Below are 16,798 nucleotides of genomic sequence, written 5' to 3'. Positions count from 1 at the left end.
TGAAATTAAATCCTAAAAATCTTAAATTCTGTTTTGATGAAGAAAGAAACTCAAATATATCTTGGATGGCCTGAGGGTGAGTGAATTATCAGCACATTTTCATCTTTGGGTGAACTATTCCTTTAAATAGCAGCCTGCATGTGTGCCGTTTGTCTTCTATATTCATATATATTATTTATTCTTTCCTATTATGTTAATTTTACTTACACTTTGCTCTAGCTATTTTACGGTTAAATTTTTTGTTGTGTGTTATCTTCAGAGGTTGGAGATTAAAGAGAATGTCTCCATCTCAAAATGTTCAATGTCACCGGACAATGTTGTGAAGCAGTAATTTTCCATTTCCTTTGCTTTTGTATAATATAGTGTTGAATTTGTGCTGATCAGACAAAGTCAGACTGATCACTATTAAAGACACAACTATGATTATTCAATAAATCATTGCTCAGTTTTACCCTTCCCCTGACTGTGTCTGTCTCTTGGCTGATAAAAGAGTTAGTTAAACACTAGTTTTGAATAACAGACCAAACAGTAATCAGTAAACCGTTCAATGGAAATGATTTAATATCTGGTATGAGTGTAGATACAGATAACACACATCTTCTTACCAGGCACATCTTCAGGAAGTTTCCAGACTTTTCCCTCATAAAAAAGGTAAACATCTGAAAGCTGTAGCCTTTCTATGTGCAAGCACATCGGAGGTCTGAAAGACAGAACAAATATGGACCAAGTTGTATGCAAGTTAAATCCAACCAGAAGCACGGGACATACAGAAGAGGAGAGATGGCACAGTTCTCCCTTTAACCAGAGATTTATGACCACAAGCAAAATAATTACTTGATTATCAAGTTGTTAAAGGAGGGTCTTCATGTCATCTCCAAATGCTCCACTTCTTCACATGATTTCTGATATGGTTTAAAAACTGGGATGGCTGACAAAAATCTCGCATGAAAAATAAAAGTGTTCTGAAAACTGCAACAGTCTGTTTGTGTGCTCTCGTCAGATGTGATTTTAACGCACCTTCTGTTTTAAAAGTGCAGATGAAGTCAGTGTACAAACAAGGCAGCTGCCAGGATCGCCCTTGATAGTGAGGTAATCTGTAGTGTTTCAGGAGGACCTCTCGGCTTTGCAAAGTTTACAATGCATTCCAAATCTAAGAAATGAAAAAATTGGTTTAAAAATGAGCAATGTTAGATTTCTACTAAATATTGACGTTAAATGTTTAAAACATAAAAATACTAATATACTTAAAAACAATTCACATTTCCACTATATAATATATAAAATGCAATTCAACAAAATGAGTTCCCTTACTGATGAGGTACTGGGTAACTATTAATTCTACAAAAAAATGTCCTTAAAGCTTAGTCAATATTAAGTCATGAGAATGTGTTGAACTAGTGCTGGGAGGAATGGCAACAATTCTGCATCAAATTCTGCATCAAGATTCTGGCGGTTTCACCATATATCAAGGTATTTTTTTTCATTGCATGACTGGGTCGTTATATATGTATAGTAGCTTATTTCACTTTCAGGAGTGCATAAAATATAAAACATTGTAATATCATATATTGAAGGCTGGGGAGGGTCATATGACTAAAATCTTACATCACGATATGAGTCATTTTATTTCACGATAACAATATATTTCATGATACAGTTATTTTTGTTATTTTATTTTAACTCTGCTTAAAAATAAGAAAATCCAAATAACAAATTATAGGACAAACACAATCTATGAAATGTACAAATAAACAGTACTTTAAGTTTTTCTGATACAGTAGCACTATTTAACAGTAGAATTGAAGTAAGAAATAATACAGAAATTAAATCATGTTAAAATAAAATACTGCATGATCTTCACTATAAGAAATAAATTGATTCTTATTAAATTTACTAAAGTTATTCAGTCAAGAACAGTGTGTTCTCTTTGCATTTTGTCAAATTAATGGCATACTGTAGACATCAGGTTTGAGGCTCCTGTCACTTTAATAATGCACAGATCCAATATCCTAAAATGCATTCGAATTTCTCCCAACTGTTTAATTTCAGACAGTTATTTTTCGATGATTATTTTGCTTAGTAACCAGAGGGTTACCAGGATATCATGTTTGGGGGGCATTTGGCTTGTTTGGGGGCAACATAAACAATTGAAAAAATCAGCGCAAAATTAAGCTATACTACACACAATCTGTTTTAGTGCATATCTTTTTCTAAGCCAGGAACCCAGAGATAGGCACAGGGCCCCTATTAGACTATAGGACTATCACATAAAAGTTAGTTAAACCAGGTCAACATTAATAATATGATGATGATACTATTATTATTTATTATTATTATTGACAGATTCATATATCAGATCACGGTGATTGCCTGGTGATGAGTGACAGGTGTTTGCTTGTGAGAAGACGTGCTACACGAGTAGGCAACCGAGACGAGAGAGTTTTTTTAAATGAATCTGAAGTCACGTTTGTATAGACAAGAGGTAAATTAATTTGTTTCTTCTTCTAAGCTGTTCCAGACTTAGGTGCTACTTTTAGGGCTAAAATGCTTCGTGAATTACTCTTAGTAAAACACATTAGGAGTCTAAAGTTATGAAGCTATTTGTAGCCTCTTATAATCTTTGTGAATGCGGCCCCAGGTAAAAATTTTTGATATGCTCATTTGAACGGTATGAGAACAGTATTTTAATGTTATTCTCTGGTTGTAAGTGGCTTTGGATAAAAGTGTCTGCTAAATGAATAAATGTAAATGTAAACAGTAGGCCTATATAAAAGAAAACATAACATATTAGGCTACATGGGGTCAGGAGACCTAGAGAGTTGAAATAAAAGCTATTTTTGTGAAACTATTAGAATTGAAATTATGATATGATTAGCAGAGGCAACATAACTTTTTTTTATTTATTTTTTATTTTTTTTATTTTTATTATTATTTTACCCTTTTTGTGAACTATTGTAGTACATCCAGTGTATCCTATCTACAGGACCAGTCTGCGGCTAGTCTTGGCAAATTCAGAAACAAACTGATTCATGGACCAGACCTTTTGTGATTTTCTTTTCGTGTGCCAAAATTACCAAATCTCTCTTTCTTGAATGCAGCATTGATCTTCGGAGAGGGGTGAGAATGCGGCTCAAGGTAGAAAAAGAACTTTCACATGCAGCGGAGGACACACCAATGATGAGTGCTGTGACATACAGCTTATGTAAAATGGGGAAGGCCTCTTTGTACTGCTGAATGCACTTGCATACTTCAGAGAGGTTAGCATCAGTGGACAGTTCATTGAGCAACATTGCTTTTGCCACAGCAATTTCATTTTGCAAGGTCATACTATTTTGCTCTGTGCCTGCAAGCACTTGAAGTGGCTTCAGGAGAGAAAGGTCAAGGAAAGACGCTGATTTTGGTAGGAGAAATGATGTTGCCCTCATTAAATCAACATTTCTTTGAGAGAATCTGGTCTCCATCTCCACAATAGCCCTATCAAGAATGTTGAACATAGCCCTTTTAAAAGTCTGATTAGGAGCAGTTTGGTCATCAGAGTCACCACCATGCCCTATTGTAGACAAGATAACACTACTGACAAGTTGTGAATTAACTATCCGTCTCCTTTTAGGTGGGTTGGTAGGCCTTCTTCCACACTGAGATCTCCTTCCACACTCACGCATCTCCTTCAGTGTGACCAGGGAAGCTGTCACCACTTCCCTTGCAGTGCAGTGCTCAAAATCCACTGTTTGTGACTGCAGAATTGAATTGGCTGGCTTCAGCGCACCAAGCACATGCAGAAGAAACTTGCCAGTGTCAAAGAAGTTCTGTCTGTTAAGCTGGGTCAAAAGACCACATGCCTCTGTGTTAATGTCAAATGGAGCACTGTCATCCTCTGCTATCTCAGACAGAAGCCTCCTAGTGACATCCTCATTGTGAACAATAGACTTGGTGACATCATAATGACTGGTCCAGCAAATTTCTAGTAGTCTTTTCAGTGTGGGTGTACTGTATCTATTTACATTTACATTTATGCATTTGGCAGACACTTTTATCCAAAGCGACTTACAGGGACAATCCCCCTGGAACAACCTGGAGTTAAGTGCCTTGCTCAAGGACACAATGGTGGTGGTGGCAGCCGTGGGGTTAGAACCTGTGACCTACTGATTAACAGCCCTGTGCTTTAGCCACTACGCCACCATCACTCCAGTCAAAGAACTTCTTTGCCACAGGTTCTGCATGCATTGCATGTACCACTGCCAATTGGAGTTGGTGGTTGTAGCAGTGCACATATGGGATATCTTTACCCACTTTGTTTTGCAGCAAAGCCTGCACACCGCCCCTCACTCCAGACATGACAGAAGTCCCATCATAACACTGAGACACTAAATTGTCACCATTGTAACCCAGGTCAGACAGATTAGACAGAATTTGGTCACACACATACTCAGCATCAAGCTGATTCAATTCAATGAGGCCGATTAGGTGTTCCTCTGGGATCGAGTTGCGGACAATTCTAATGATGACTGACAAATTCTCAATGTTACACTGATCCCTGGTACCATCACTTTTAATGCAAAGGCCAGGAGATTCGGCCTCCTCATATTTGGTCTGGATGTCTTTTAGTACCATTTTGGCAAGAGTTTGAATTATCTCGTTCTGAATCAAACTGGATGTGTATTTCGCGTTTTCGGGAATGCTTTTTGCAATCTCTGTGAGTTTAGGGTCTTTTTGGAGGGTGTAATCAAATAGCCGAATTAAAAGACCTTCCTCATCCCCACCCCTGTGATGGTGCCCACATAGAGTAAGTTCATTAACCGCCAGAAACTGAATAACTTCCCAAATACTTTTTACATAATATCTGTTTTTTTCAATGTGAGTTTGACCAAGCTGGTGAACAATGGTATTATTGGTCTCTGTCCGGCACTGGTATTCCTGCCACGCAAACATGGCTCTGACGTGCGCAGTGCCGGAGGCATGTTTCTGAAAACCACTGTTTTTTATCAGCGCTTTTTTCCAATTGTTGTAGCCTACTTTTGTGAATGCGTCATCTCTTTCCGAATTGGAGACACTAAATTTACGGCAGGAAAAGCAAAAGCTGGCATCACGTAAGACAGACTATTCGAGCCATGGTCGAGACTGATACCAGCCCGCATTGAAACACCTGAGAGCCTGTCCAAATGGGCACTTAGGATAGCTACTTAGCTTGGGCTGGGATGGGCTATACAAATCTAAGTCAGAGGGAACAGACACACTAGAGCTGGAGGAGGATTGTCTGTTTTGGGGAGGGCAGAATGTTGCTGGCTCCGACACAGATGCAGAGCTGGAGGATGGTGCATGTGGATTTTGTGGAGGACATGCGTTTGGAGGATTTGCCGTTGTGGATGCAACAAGGCTCTGCTCAGTGTTGGGAGCAGAGGTACTGGGCTTGTCAGAGGCAGCATGTTCACTGTTACTAGCAGGTGTGCTGAGCTCGACAGAGGCAGCTTGCATGGAGGGTGAATGACAAGGTGCCTGGTTTTTGATGAGCCACTTATGCATTTTTTTTATGTTTAATAAAAACTGGTCTAATTATTACATCCAAAAGTCTACTTCATTGACTTCAGTGCCAACTTCATTGACCAGAGACTAGCAATTTAATTGACTAGCAGGTAGCTAAGCAGCCTGAGCTAGGGTATGTTACCCAACAAATTAATAGCCTGCAAAAATGACAAAAAAAAAACTTAACTGTTCAAATACAAAACTTTCATGAAAAGCTTATAAGTACACACTAGCATTAAATGAGAAAATAACAAAGTTGTGAGCAGTGAGCCTTGTAACACGAGCTGCCAACAGATTCAAAATATATATCGTCTGTGTGCAGAGTGACTGTCTGACTGTGACTACTGCGCACTCTGGTTGTTAATGTGATCCAGCAGCAGACTGACACACATCCAATAACGGCCAATAGAAAAGCAATAGGCTACAATTTTTTTAATGAACGTTCTAGTTAGGACTGTTCGTTTTTTATTTAAGGGGCTACTGGAGGAGTTTTGAGATCTATAGTCAAAATAGACTTAGATAAATGTATTTAATTAAATACTACTATTTTTCACAGTCTCATTTTTACTTTAAGACCGGGGTAATGCAAGGAAAACTAAAATTTACCTCAACAAGGCGGGATAATGAACGACTCTAATCTCATTCGTGGAGGTGGAAAAACAAGTTCTTTGTGAAATGCAAGATTTATTGTATTAAAATTTAAATGCAAAAGAAAAGGTATGAGTCTGCTGTTTTTGTCAATTTTAAGTTTTAATTTAAAATGTTTGCAATTTTAATATAAATAAATGGTTACATATTTTTCCACTTAATTGCTCGAGCAAATTAATATATACATCTGTATAGAAGTAATGCATTGAATATGTTGATTAAATTGGGTTTTAACGTGAATACGTCTATTAAAGAGTGTATATGTGTACAAAGAGAATCGCAATGCTGACAAAACTTTTTTTTTAAATAAAAGTTGCTGATAACATCTGGATTTGAAATAAAAAAATAGTGAGTATGCCTATGTGTTTCTGGTACAGTACAGCCGCGGATCAGTTAGCCTACAAAGTAACGCAGCATATGTGAAAGCATCTCGCGCTGCTCGTGCACCGCATACAGTGCACTGCACACTGCTTTCTCATCGCCGCACATTCTATCAGCTGCAGTTCTGGCGCCTCGATCAGTCCCCGAAAACTCGACGTACATTCACATCATATGTTAATGCAGCGGTAGAGTTACACTCACAGGACACTGCACTTATTCGCAATCACAAAAGTTCATTGTTTGCTCGTGCTTTAAAGCTCTGCCAGGTAAACATTTCATTGGCGTTCTGTTCTGACATAATGCACTTTTTCTGAGACAAAAGCGACATTTTTGTTGTGTCAGACCTCACTCATCTGCTAGCGATGGAAAAATATGCACAAAACAATCCACTTTTAAATTGTAATTTATCATCAGATGGACAGATTATTTCTCAAATTCTCAGGGGAGGCAGAGCTTATCCTAGGCTAACTGATCCCAGCCTCCCCCTAGACACGCCCCTGTTAGTAACACTTTTTAACACAAAACACGCTCTGCACTTTATTTTCTCATTAATGTGTGTTTCTTCGTAGTGAACAATGTCATCACAAACTAGTAAACATTCAGCTAACTTGTTTTTATATGTAAACTCAACATGTTGCTAAAAAATTTGTCCACATGACTTAAAATTTTGAACTGAGTTAACTATTTGCAAGTTGTTTTTTTTACAGCGCAGGGGTGGAGCCTTAATCCTTTCCTGCCAATGAAATTGGTGTGATTCTAAAGGGCATCAGAGATCGTCACTCCTGGGCGGGGTTCCTATAGCATCAGCACTGATGCAGTGTCGAAGTGACAGACTTGGAAAGGAACTGGAATTTGTTCTACCCTTGCTATCTATATGTATTATTTTAAGATTGTTTCCTTTTTTGAGCATTCCTAGAACATTCCAGATAATATATCATACATTTTTTTTTATTATTTATCATAACAAAACATGTCAAGTTGTGTTTTTTACAGTGAGGAGAATACATTCTTCAGTTTGGCAGGTACAAAGGCAAGTCCCTTTTCTGGTATTTATTGGAAAATTATGTTGGCTACACTTTGCACCTGTCCATTTAAGTTCAAGATGGTCACAACTCAAAGGGTCTTTGCTAGGACAGCCTCCTTTCCTTTAAAATATCTGTAAGGAAATTGAGGATCTTCTGCGATATCTGTCTGAAAGTTTTTCTCTAGTGTCATGGATGACAATATTGTTAGATTTGGAGAATTAGCACAAGACACTTGGAGAAAGATTTGGAATACCAGTGCTGAATGGTATGCTGCCTTTAAAGTGGTGAGAAACTGAGTTCTATTGGGAAGACACGCAGGCTTGAGTGAGGTTTAAGATGCCATTTATTTGATGAATGTAAAACAGAAATGTATTGTCTCTCTTTGGCGTAGGCCCCGTCTGGCAGTCCGAGGGAGTTGCACTCTGAACCGTCATATCCTACCGGAGATAGGAGGCAGGGGCGAGGAGCCTACCCCTGTGCGGGATAGGGCTCAACTGGTGGTGGTGGGGTGGTGGAGGTTGCCGTGTTAGCACACTGGAACAGCAATGTGATAGAATAGATCAATACCGCCCACTGATGTTTTTGTTTCATTGTAATGGTGGAGGATGAGTCAGTCTCCAAGTGAACCAAGGTTGCATTTTTTATATTTTGTCTGTTATGTTGATAATTATCTCGTTCAGCCTGTTTACAACATATGAAATTGCATACAATACAGTGAAACTATTCAAATTATAATGCTTACTGTATTTTCAGTGTAACCTGCAGCCACAGGAAGTGCAGTCTTGTCTACAGCAAGAGGTTATTTTCCACATCAGTTTTGGAGGCTTAGTTATTACCCACAGAATTATTATGATTTGTAATACTTCCATGACAGTTTTCTTGCTTATTCTAAAAACGTGTTCTTTTGTTCCGCTAACCAATCTCAAAGGCATTGTTCACCCAAAGATGATAATTTTCTCATCACTAACTAACCCTTATGCCGTCCCAAACTTTAATGACTTTTTCTTCTTGCAGAACACAACGAAGATATAAGGATATATGATGTGTTTTTGTTTATAGTTTGAGTCAATGGGGTTCTAAATTTTCAGGCTCCAAAAAGACATAAAGGTAGCATAAAAGTACATACGACTCAAATTGGTTTAATGTCTTCTAATGTGATAAGATCGCTTTGGGTAAGAAACAGACCAACATTTGAGTCCTTATTTTATTTTAATTGCCAAAATCATATTTAGCTGTGACCCTTGTTTTATCTACAATACTGTTAGCGCATGATTTTACCCCATGACAAATAGTAGCATTCCTTACATTTGTAACACACAAGAAATAACATCATTTGGATCCTCTTTACAACATGATGGGATAGTCAAATAAATTATATTATTCGTTTAATTTTCTCGTGTTTTTACACAAATTGTCATGTTGACTGCATTTGTCAAACTCAACCATTCAACTCAACTTTACAATAAACTACAAACCCCTACTTGGTTCCAAATGAGCGCCTCATTTTGCAACCATTGTGGTGCATTTGTCTCCATTCTATTTAATGTGTTTATTACAACACATTGATTATTACATTCTATTTAATGTGTTTATTACAACACATTGATTATTACATTCTATTTAATGTGTTCCAAGACTTGCTGTACTTGCTAATTTGCTTTTCTTCTCCCCTGAGCATTTGTAACCTCAGATCAGCATTGCTGGTAGGGTATGGGAAACTTTAGTTATAGTAACCTTGAAACTCCTTTTAGATTAATTTATACATTTTGAACTTCTGTTGAAGATCCCCCTTTATGGCTTTGGGAGAGATTCCGTTAACAGCATCGTGCCAAGAGGACTTTTGTCTCCCAGTGCCACAGGAAACAGCAGCAAAGCAAAACTCACAGGGGTTAACCTGACAGATGAAGTGTTGCATTTAATAAGCCTCAAGAGATGCTACGGCGTGTTGGGGCTCTTCGCAATGGTGATGGTCACGTTCTCAGTGTCAAGCAACAACGACGGGACTCAAGCTGAGAAAGACGTCGCACCTTATTACACACTCGGTAAGTTAAAAAAAAAAATGTATACATATTTTTTTTTTTTGCCGTTATAAGGACCACGGGAAGAGATGGTCCCGCGTATGATGACCGTACAACATTGAAATAACCTGATTTGTATTGAAATGATTCATGAGGCAGGTGGAAAGCGGCGGAATGAGGCAAGAATTGTGTACAGCCGCAGAGAAAAATTGTGCACTCGGGGCTGGATCGAGTGAATTCGGTCTTTTTCGTATTTTAACAGATTGCCTCGTCTTTCGAGGGGGTGATGCTCCTTGCAATCCTAACATTTGCACGTCTCTTACACAGAACACATTTGTAATATTACTGTCATTCAGTTGCTATTGTGATCATGCAGGGATTTTAAAACAAAGCAGATTTGCTTTAACACTCATTGTGACCGCAGAAAATCCGAAGGTTGCCTAATTATAATTTTTCGGCATTGTCCCACTGGTATATAACGTTAATGTTATATAAGATACAGCCTTTAAATTGGATGTTTTGCTAAATCTTCATTCCGATTGACGTTTTATTTATTGTAGCCTATATTATTTGTTAATGTGGGCTTAAAAGCATCTTAAATACCATGAAACGTATGCTCCACGTTGGAGCTATTTTATTTATTTATTTTCAAAAGGTGAGACAATTTGATAACCAATAGGCTAATAATCAAGATCAAATTCACAGTTTCATCTCCCCAAGACTGTAATTTAGGACTGCAGCCAAAACCCATATTATGGTTTATAAAAATGACCTATACTCAGGGGCATAGATTCCAGTAATCAAAAAAATCAAGTACACCCTCCATGTCAATTCTTCACACTGTAACCCCCTATCAGGGAAGTTCCTTCCATTTTGTGGAGACCCAGCATGTCACAAAATGCATTTAGTCCACAAAATGCTCATTCTGTGAAAAAGATATTCATTGTCCAGGAAAGGGATTGTCTATTTCAATATAATGCATGTCGTCCACAAAAGGATTTTTGTAAGGAATATTCCATTTCGCGATTCACCATGACACAAAATGCATTTAGCCCACGAGAAGGGTTGCAATACAGAAATGGAATGCACTGTACATTCATTTCATATCACACAAGTAGCCCACAAGATCAGAAATTGACACTTGGTGCCCCATATTATCAGCCACTGGCTGGTTGTGCAAACTAACCAAAAATTCACCAAGATCAGTGAGTGCTTTAAAACATTAGGCTATTTTAATTGTGAGTTCATGGTGCTGCTTAATGCACTAACTAATGTTAAAGGAACAGTTCACCCAAAAATTATAATTCTCATCATTAACTCAACCATATACTGTCTCAAACTTGTACAACATTCTGTCTTCTGTGGAACACAAATGAAGATTTGAAGGATGTTCGCAGTGTTGCCAGGTTTGCAGTTTTCATGCCCAGTTGGGCTATTTCGAAAATGCAAAAGCAAGGTAAAATGATAAAGCAGCGAGTTCCATTTAATTTGAATTTTTTTTAAAGATGCTTTCAAAATGTACCTGGGATGCTAAAAATTTGATTTTAAACACTACAATATGAAACACGGAATGTCTGATATACAATGATGTGAGGATTAATGACCTTACAACCACGTGCAGCATCAAAGCATTTTTCTCTAGAAGCCTGCACTTTGTTCGGGCCGAATGTCAAGATTTATAGTGAATGTGGACTTCAGTTATAACTGTTTCTCACCTAAGCCGATTTTATTGCTTCAGAAGACATGGATTAAACCACTCGATTCAGATGGTTTACTTTTATGCTGATTTTATGTCCTTTTAGCATTGAAACCCCTAAGTTGACTACTCAATTGAATGAGTAAACTCATTCCCTCAATTTTATTGAGTAATAGTGTCTCCAAAACATGTGTAATTAATTTAACTGGTATTCATATAAAAAAAAACGTAACTATTTCAGTTAGAGTAACTAGATGCAAGTAGACTTAACTCAGATTCGCTATTCGCTAAATGTTGTTGTTTCAACTTAATTGAATGGACTCAAATTTAGGTCGTACAATAACACAGCTTCAATAATGAAGATTATAACTACTACGTCAATCATCAAATAAACTTATTTCTACATAGAAATGCATAAATGCTTGTACTCTAGTTAAATTTGCTCAAGAAGAACTGAGATGGCATTAGCGAACACTAATCATCCTGATGGTGACTTAAAAATCAACAACAACTTTTTACAGTAAAACAGCATTTGAAACACATAGAGCTTCAACATCTGTCAATTCAAAACAGATTATTTACAATTAATTTACATGTCCTTGTAACTCGGCACGCTTTATGTAACACACTTAAATTAAAGTGCAAGGGATTGTGAGTACTGCCTTCAGCCACAATGCTGCATCACAGTAGCAGATGCAACAATGCCTTCATTGGTGTGTGAATGGGTGAATTAGTTTTGAACATTGCTAAGGTTAGAAAGGCGCTATATAAGTGCAGACCATTTACCATTTTCATGTCCATGGGAGGCCTGGCTTTATAGACTTAGAACAGTATAATTAAAGTTTCCCTTTCACAGAGGTTCACAATGTTACCAGAGAAAATCCAATAAATGGACAATCGGTTATTTTGCCAAAAATATATATGATGTCAAAAATGGCCTCCTCGGGACTACTGAGCATTAGTGATCAAACTAAACATGCTCAAAAGCTTGTAAGTTCTACCTTCACCACCAAACTTGACATTGTATGTGCTCTCTGTTTAAAAATGTAAGTTGCTCAGACTTAAATCCTATAAAAGTTTACTTAATTTATTGTTTTAAATAATCTCAACTTTTTCTACATTAAATAGTTCAATCAACATTTAAAATTGAGTTCATCTGATTTTGATGGATTTTTTTAGTGTGGTGACATCACATGAAACAACAATTTGTAACAAAACAACATAAATAATGCTACAAAACAGCTGAAACCTCTATGTATTATTATTAACAACTATTTGAATGTCCTCTTATGTTCCCTTTGACCAAACCTTTGTGGTCTTCCTCCGAGTGCAGATATATAAAAGTGTGCATTTGGGACAGACTTCAAGATTTAATTCAGATAAAGTCATTTTTATAAATTTTTCATATGCAGTTTTACAAATGATTACTTAAAAAATCATGACATTGATAGATAGGGTAAAGGAATGCACATTAACTCAGTTTTTATTGAATAATTCCAAGCAACACACTGACAATATAGCATTAGATAATGTAATCAAGAACCTTTGAAAAGCAAAGCTCAAATTTAACAACAAAATCTCTTTTTAAAAGTGCCCCTGGTGATTTTTTTTCCCATTAAAGTTTTACTTCTAAAGAAATGAATTGTAATTTTGAAACATATATAAATCATGAGCACTCACATGAGATGATGACACTAGATCATTATCCTTATAAAAGTCGTTTCATGGGACAGGGGCACCCTCGTGGGGGTTGCCATTATTGAATCACATGACCAGCCGAATACTACTTGCTTAATCTCAGTAACCGTGTTGTCACTGGACACTTTCACTTTTGAATTAAATTAATCTTGGCTGATTGTTAGTATTGAATTTGTACAATGGCATCTGTAACTGAAAACTATTGATTTTGAATGATGCTGCATCCACACCACTAGGTGTCACTAAGCCAAAAGTTACTGAGTGCACATTTAAATATTTAAAGAACAAATAAACATGATTCAGACACATGGATGGTTACAGGCAGGTGCTTAGAACACAGCCAAATGGATAGAAAGAAAAGCCATCTCACACACCACCATATATCACAAAATCATAAAATACACACAGCCACACTTCTGCAGATGCAAATATCACTGGTTGACCGAACGTTGCTATTTCAACAAATATAAGATGCTTAGCTACAGCTATGCACACCTTCATTTCTTAATCTTTTAGAAACTCGCAATAATTCTAAAATCCTCTTTAAAACAACAATAATAAAGGTTTATTGTTAGGTTACTTACATTTATGAACGTAAAACTTACTCAAGAAAAACTATTTAATAAAAACTATGCAAGAATCTCAGGAAAACTGAACAAAACAAAGTTTTGAACCAGTTATACACTTCAGACTTAAAAGTAATATATACACAAGGAATGCAAGTGATTAATCATAAAAAAAATCTGTAAAAATGATAATTTAAATCAATATTTTATCCACGATTGACATCGCCTCGTCTGCCATGTTTATTCCTCCAGCACAGAAACTCTAGTCGGCTGTGGTTGGTCAAGAGGATCAGCAGCGGGGACTGATGGGTAGAAGTCTGCTGTGGAGCATGCACCGATGCAGGCTCAGCCGAAGGGAGCATTGAGGGCGCAAAGGGGGCGCTGGTTAGCACTCCTTTGAGTGTAAAATGTCAAACGGGACACTCTAAGGTCTCGTAGTCTTCGCGAGAACGTGGAAATGAATGCCATGGGACCGCCAGTCCACATCAAATGTGCGATTTAGGACAGGGCCATAATTAAACGATTCAAGCGCAAGGTATTCTGGGTATTCCCCAAAGGCAAATTTTTTACTCAATTGAGTTAACAACACTTAAAATTTGGGCAACTTAGATATTTGTGTTATGAGCCCAAAACTTGAAATTTCAAGTACTGTTTAATTAAGACATCTTGATTTTTCCAGTAATTACAACATTGTACAGTGTGGATCTTGAAGGATTTGGATACTATTGACTTACATTGTATGAGCAGTAACGCATCGTTCATCCTTCAAAATATCTTCATTTGTGTTCTGCAGAAAAAAGAAAGTCATACAAGTTTGGGACGGCATGATGGGTGAACGATTCCTTTAAAGTGTTACCCACCTTTCAGGTGAGAAATCACAATTGGAGCAAATAAACGCTGCTGTCCTGAGCATGTTCAATGCAGAAGATCAGCTGTTGGGTGTTTCTGATCAGGGCTGTTAGAAACCTTCGTGTAAGTGCCCTAATACCGCCTTAATTCTCACATTTTGCTATAAGTTTAATAATTTTACCAAAAAAGTATGTTTGAGTTTTGAAATGCTTTTTGCTTTTCTTTCATTTATGTCCTAGCACAGCTCAAAGAATGACCTCAGTATTTAACGGGATCCTGCGGCCTGTTGTCATTGCCATCCTGTTGCTGGGGTGCTTTGCGACCATATTTTTCATGTACATAAAACCAAATAATATTGGCTTGTCTTGGCCTACTCAGCTCGCAGCAACTACCATAAATGGGAAAATTCGAACGCCAGCAAAAAAACAAGACAATCAGACAGTGGTTCTAATCTGGCTTTGGCCGTTTGGTCAAACATATGACCTGAACACTTGCAGCACCCTTTTCAACATTGAGGGCTGCTCCTTGACTGCTGATCGTTCTCTTTACAACAAATCCAGCGGAGTAGTGATCCACCACAGGGATATCAGTCGAGATTTATCCAGCCTGCCCCCTGCCAACCGACCAGCCTCCCAGAAATGGATCTGGATGAACCTAGAGTCTCCTTCTCATTCCCCAAAAATTCCAGGAATAGAGAAGCTTTTTAATTTGACCCTGAATTACCGGCAGGATTCTGATATTCAGGTGCCTTACGGCTCAATTGTATCTGTCGGAGATGGGAAGGATTTTGTTTTGCCCGCTAAGACCAAACTGGTTTGCTGGATTGTAAGCAATTGGAATCCAGACCATGCCAGGGTGAAATACTATAACGAACTGAGCAAGCACATAGAAATACACACATATGGTCAGGCTTTTGCGGACTACATTGTTGATAAAGATTTTTTCCCCACTATTGCTACCTGCAAATTCTACCTGTCCTTTGAAAACTCAATCCACAAAGACTATATTACGGAGAAATTGTACAATCCTTTATCAGTTGGGAGCGTTCCGATTACTCTCGGCCCGGCTCGACAAAATTATGAGAACTTTGTGCCCGGAAATGCATTTATACACGTTGATGACTTTTTGTCCCCGAAAGAGTTAGCAGATTACCTTTTGTTGCTGGATAAAAATGAAGAGCTCTATCTGCAGTATTTTGATTGGAGGAAGCATTTCAAAGTAAAGCTCTCCTACTTTTGGGCTGAGCATACATGTCGTGCCTGTGATTACTTACAAAGGCATAAGGAATACAAAGCTTGTAATAACCTGGATTCTTGGTTTTGGGATTGACTACATTTCATCATCGTTGATGTCAATTATGGAAGAAATGAACAAGTTTCAATTTGAAGTTACATTGAATTTAGTGTTTTTAATTTGTGACGAAGTAAGAAAGGGAGAGGGTTCTCCTTTCTCTGTTCCTGCTAATAAATGTTCTGTGGTGTAAAATGACGAAAAAAAAAAATTCCTGATCCACTTTGGCGCTCCATGGTGAACCTCTGTTACTCTGTTTTAAATTAATTGATGATGAAATTTGTTTGGTTTTAATCACACATTTTGTATGGTGATACAGATATTTCTTTCTTTGTCTTTCACCAAAAAGTTTCTAATTTAATTTGACTTTATTTAACGTAAATATCAACAAAAGCATGCATACATCCATGACAACAGCAACACATTTTAACAGTCTTTTTAATTTACGAATAGCTTCAATATCAACTAAAGAATGCATACTTTAACCTTTGTGCTGTGTTCCTCATTGGATTCCACTCCTTGTGTTCCTTGTGTAACCACTCCTCAGTGGTTAGCACTGTCGCCTCACAGCAAGAAGGTCCCGGGTTCAAGCCCCGGCTTAACTGGGCCTTTCTGTGTGGGCATGTTCTCCCGTGCATTCGTGGGTTTCCTCCAGGTGCTTCGGTTTCCCCCAGAAGTCCAAAAACACGCAGGTTAAGTGAACTGGAGTCTCTAAATTGCCCCAATGGTGTGAGTGAGAGTCTTCCAGCCACTGGGGTTGCATCTGGAAGAACTCTGTGAAGTTGGCACCCCATATAATTAAATAATCACCAAAACCATTCCATTCGTTTGTGCTGATTTGTGCCGCAATAATGAACTTTTGTGCTGGTTTGGTGTTTTAGATATTAAGCATGCCTTTTTGGGCTGTGTGACGTCAATCTCCACCCCATCTCGCTCAAATCGATCCAAAACAGTGCTGGTCGTTTGTGCTCGGTTTGTGCCGTTAAAACAAACGTTGCAACTATTATACTTAGATATAGTAAAAAAAAATGTGGGGAGCGGTGATGTCACTCTCCACCCCATGTCATCTGAATCGCTTCAAACCAGTGTCATTCGGTTGTGCCCTAT

The 16,798-nt window shown here is 37.8% G+C and overlaps 1 protein-coding gene across 1 annotated transcript; it reads left to right on the top strand.

Annotated features, from left to right (window-relative positions):
- Window positions 1–9,545: 9,545 nt before the first annotated feature.
- LOC127624192 (4-galactosyl-N-acetylglucosaminide 3-alpha-L-fucosyltransferase 9-like) lies at window positions 9,546–15,873 on the top strand. The gene is made up of 3 exons (XM_052098899.1): window positions 9,546–9,616; window positions 14,346–14,524; window positions 14,641–15,873. The coding sequence occupies exon 3, from the start codon at window positions 14,654–14,656 to the stop codon at window positions 15,728–15,730; it is 1,077 nt and encodes a 358-aa protein (XP_051954859.1). The 5' UTR covers window positions 9,546–9,616; window positions 14,346–14,524; window positions 14,641–14,653; the 3' UTR covers window positions 15,731–15,873.
- Window positions 15,874–16,798: the final 925 nt, after the last annotated feature.

Source organism: Xyrauchen texanus, chromosome 30 (assembly GCF_025860055.1).
Source record: "Xyrauchen texanus isolate HMW12.3.18 chromosome 30, RBS_HiC_50CHRs, whole genome shotgun sequence".
NCBI lineage: Eukaryota > Metazoa > Chordata > Actinopteri > Cypriniformes > Catostomidae > Xyrauchen > Xyrauchen texanus.
This window is presented reverse-complemented; position numbering and strand designations above follow the sequence as displayed.

Bases quoted from the DNA above. Each gene is read 5' to 3' on its own strand.
- LOC127624192 (XM_052098899.1), top strand. From the start codon at position 14,654: ATGACCTCAGTATTTAACGGGATCCTGCGGCCTGTTGTCATTGCCATC.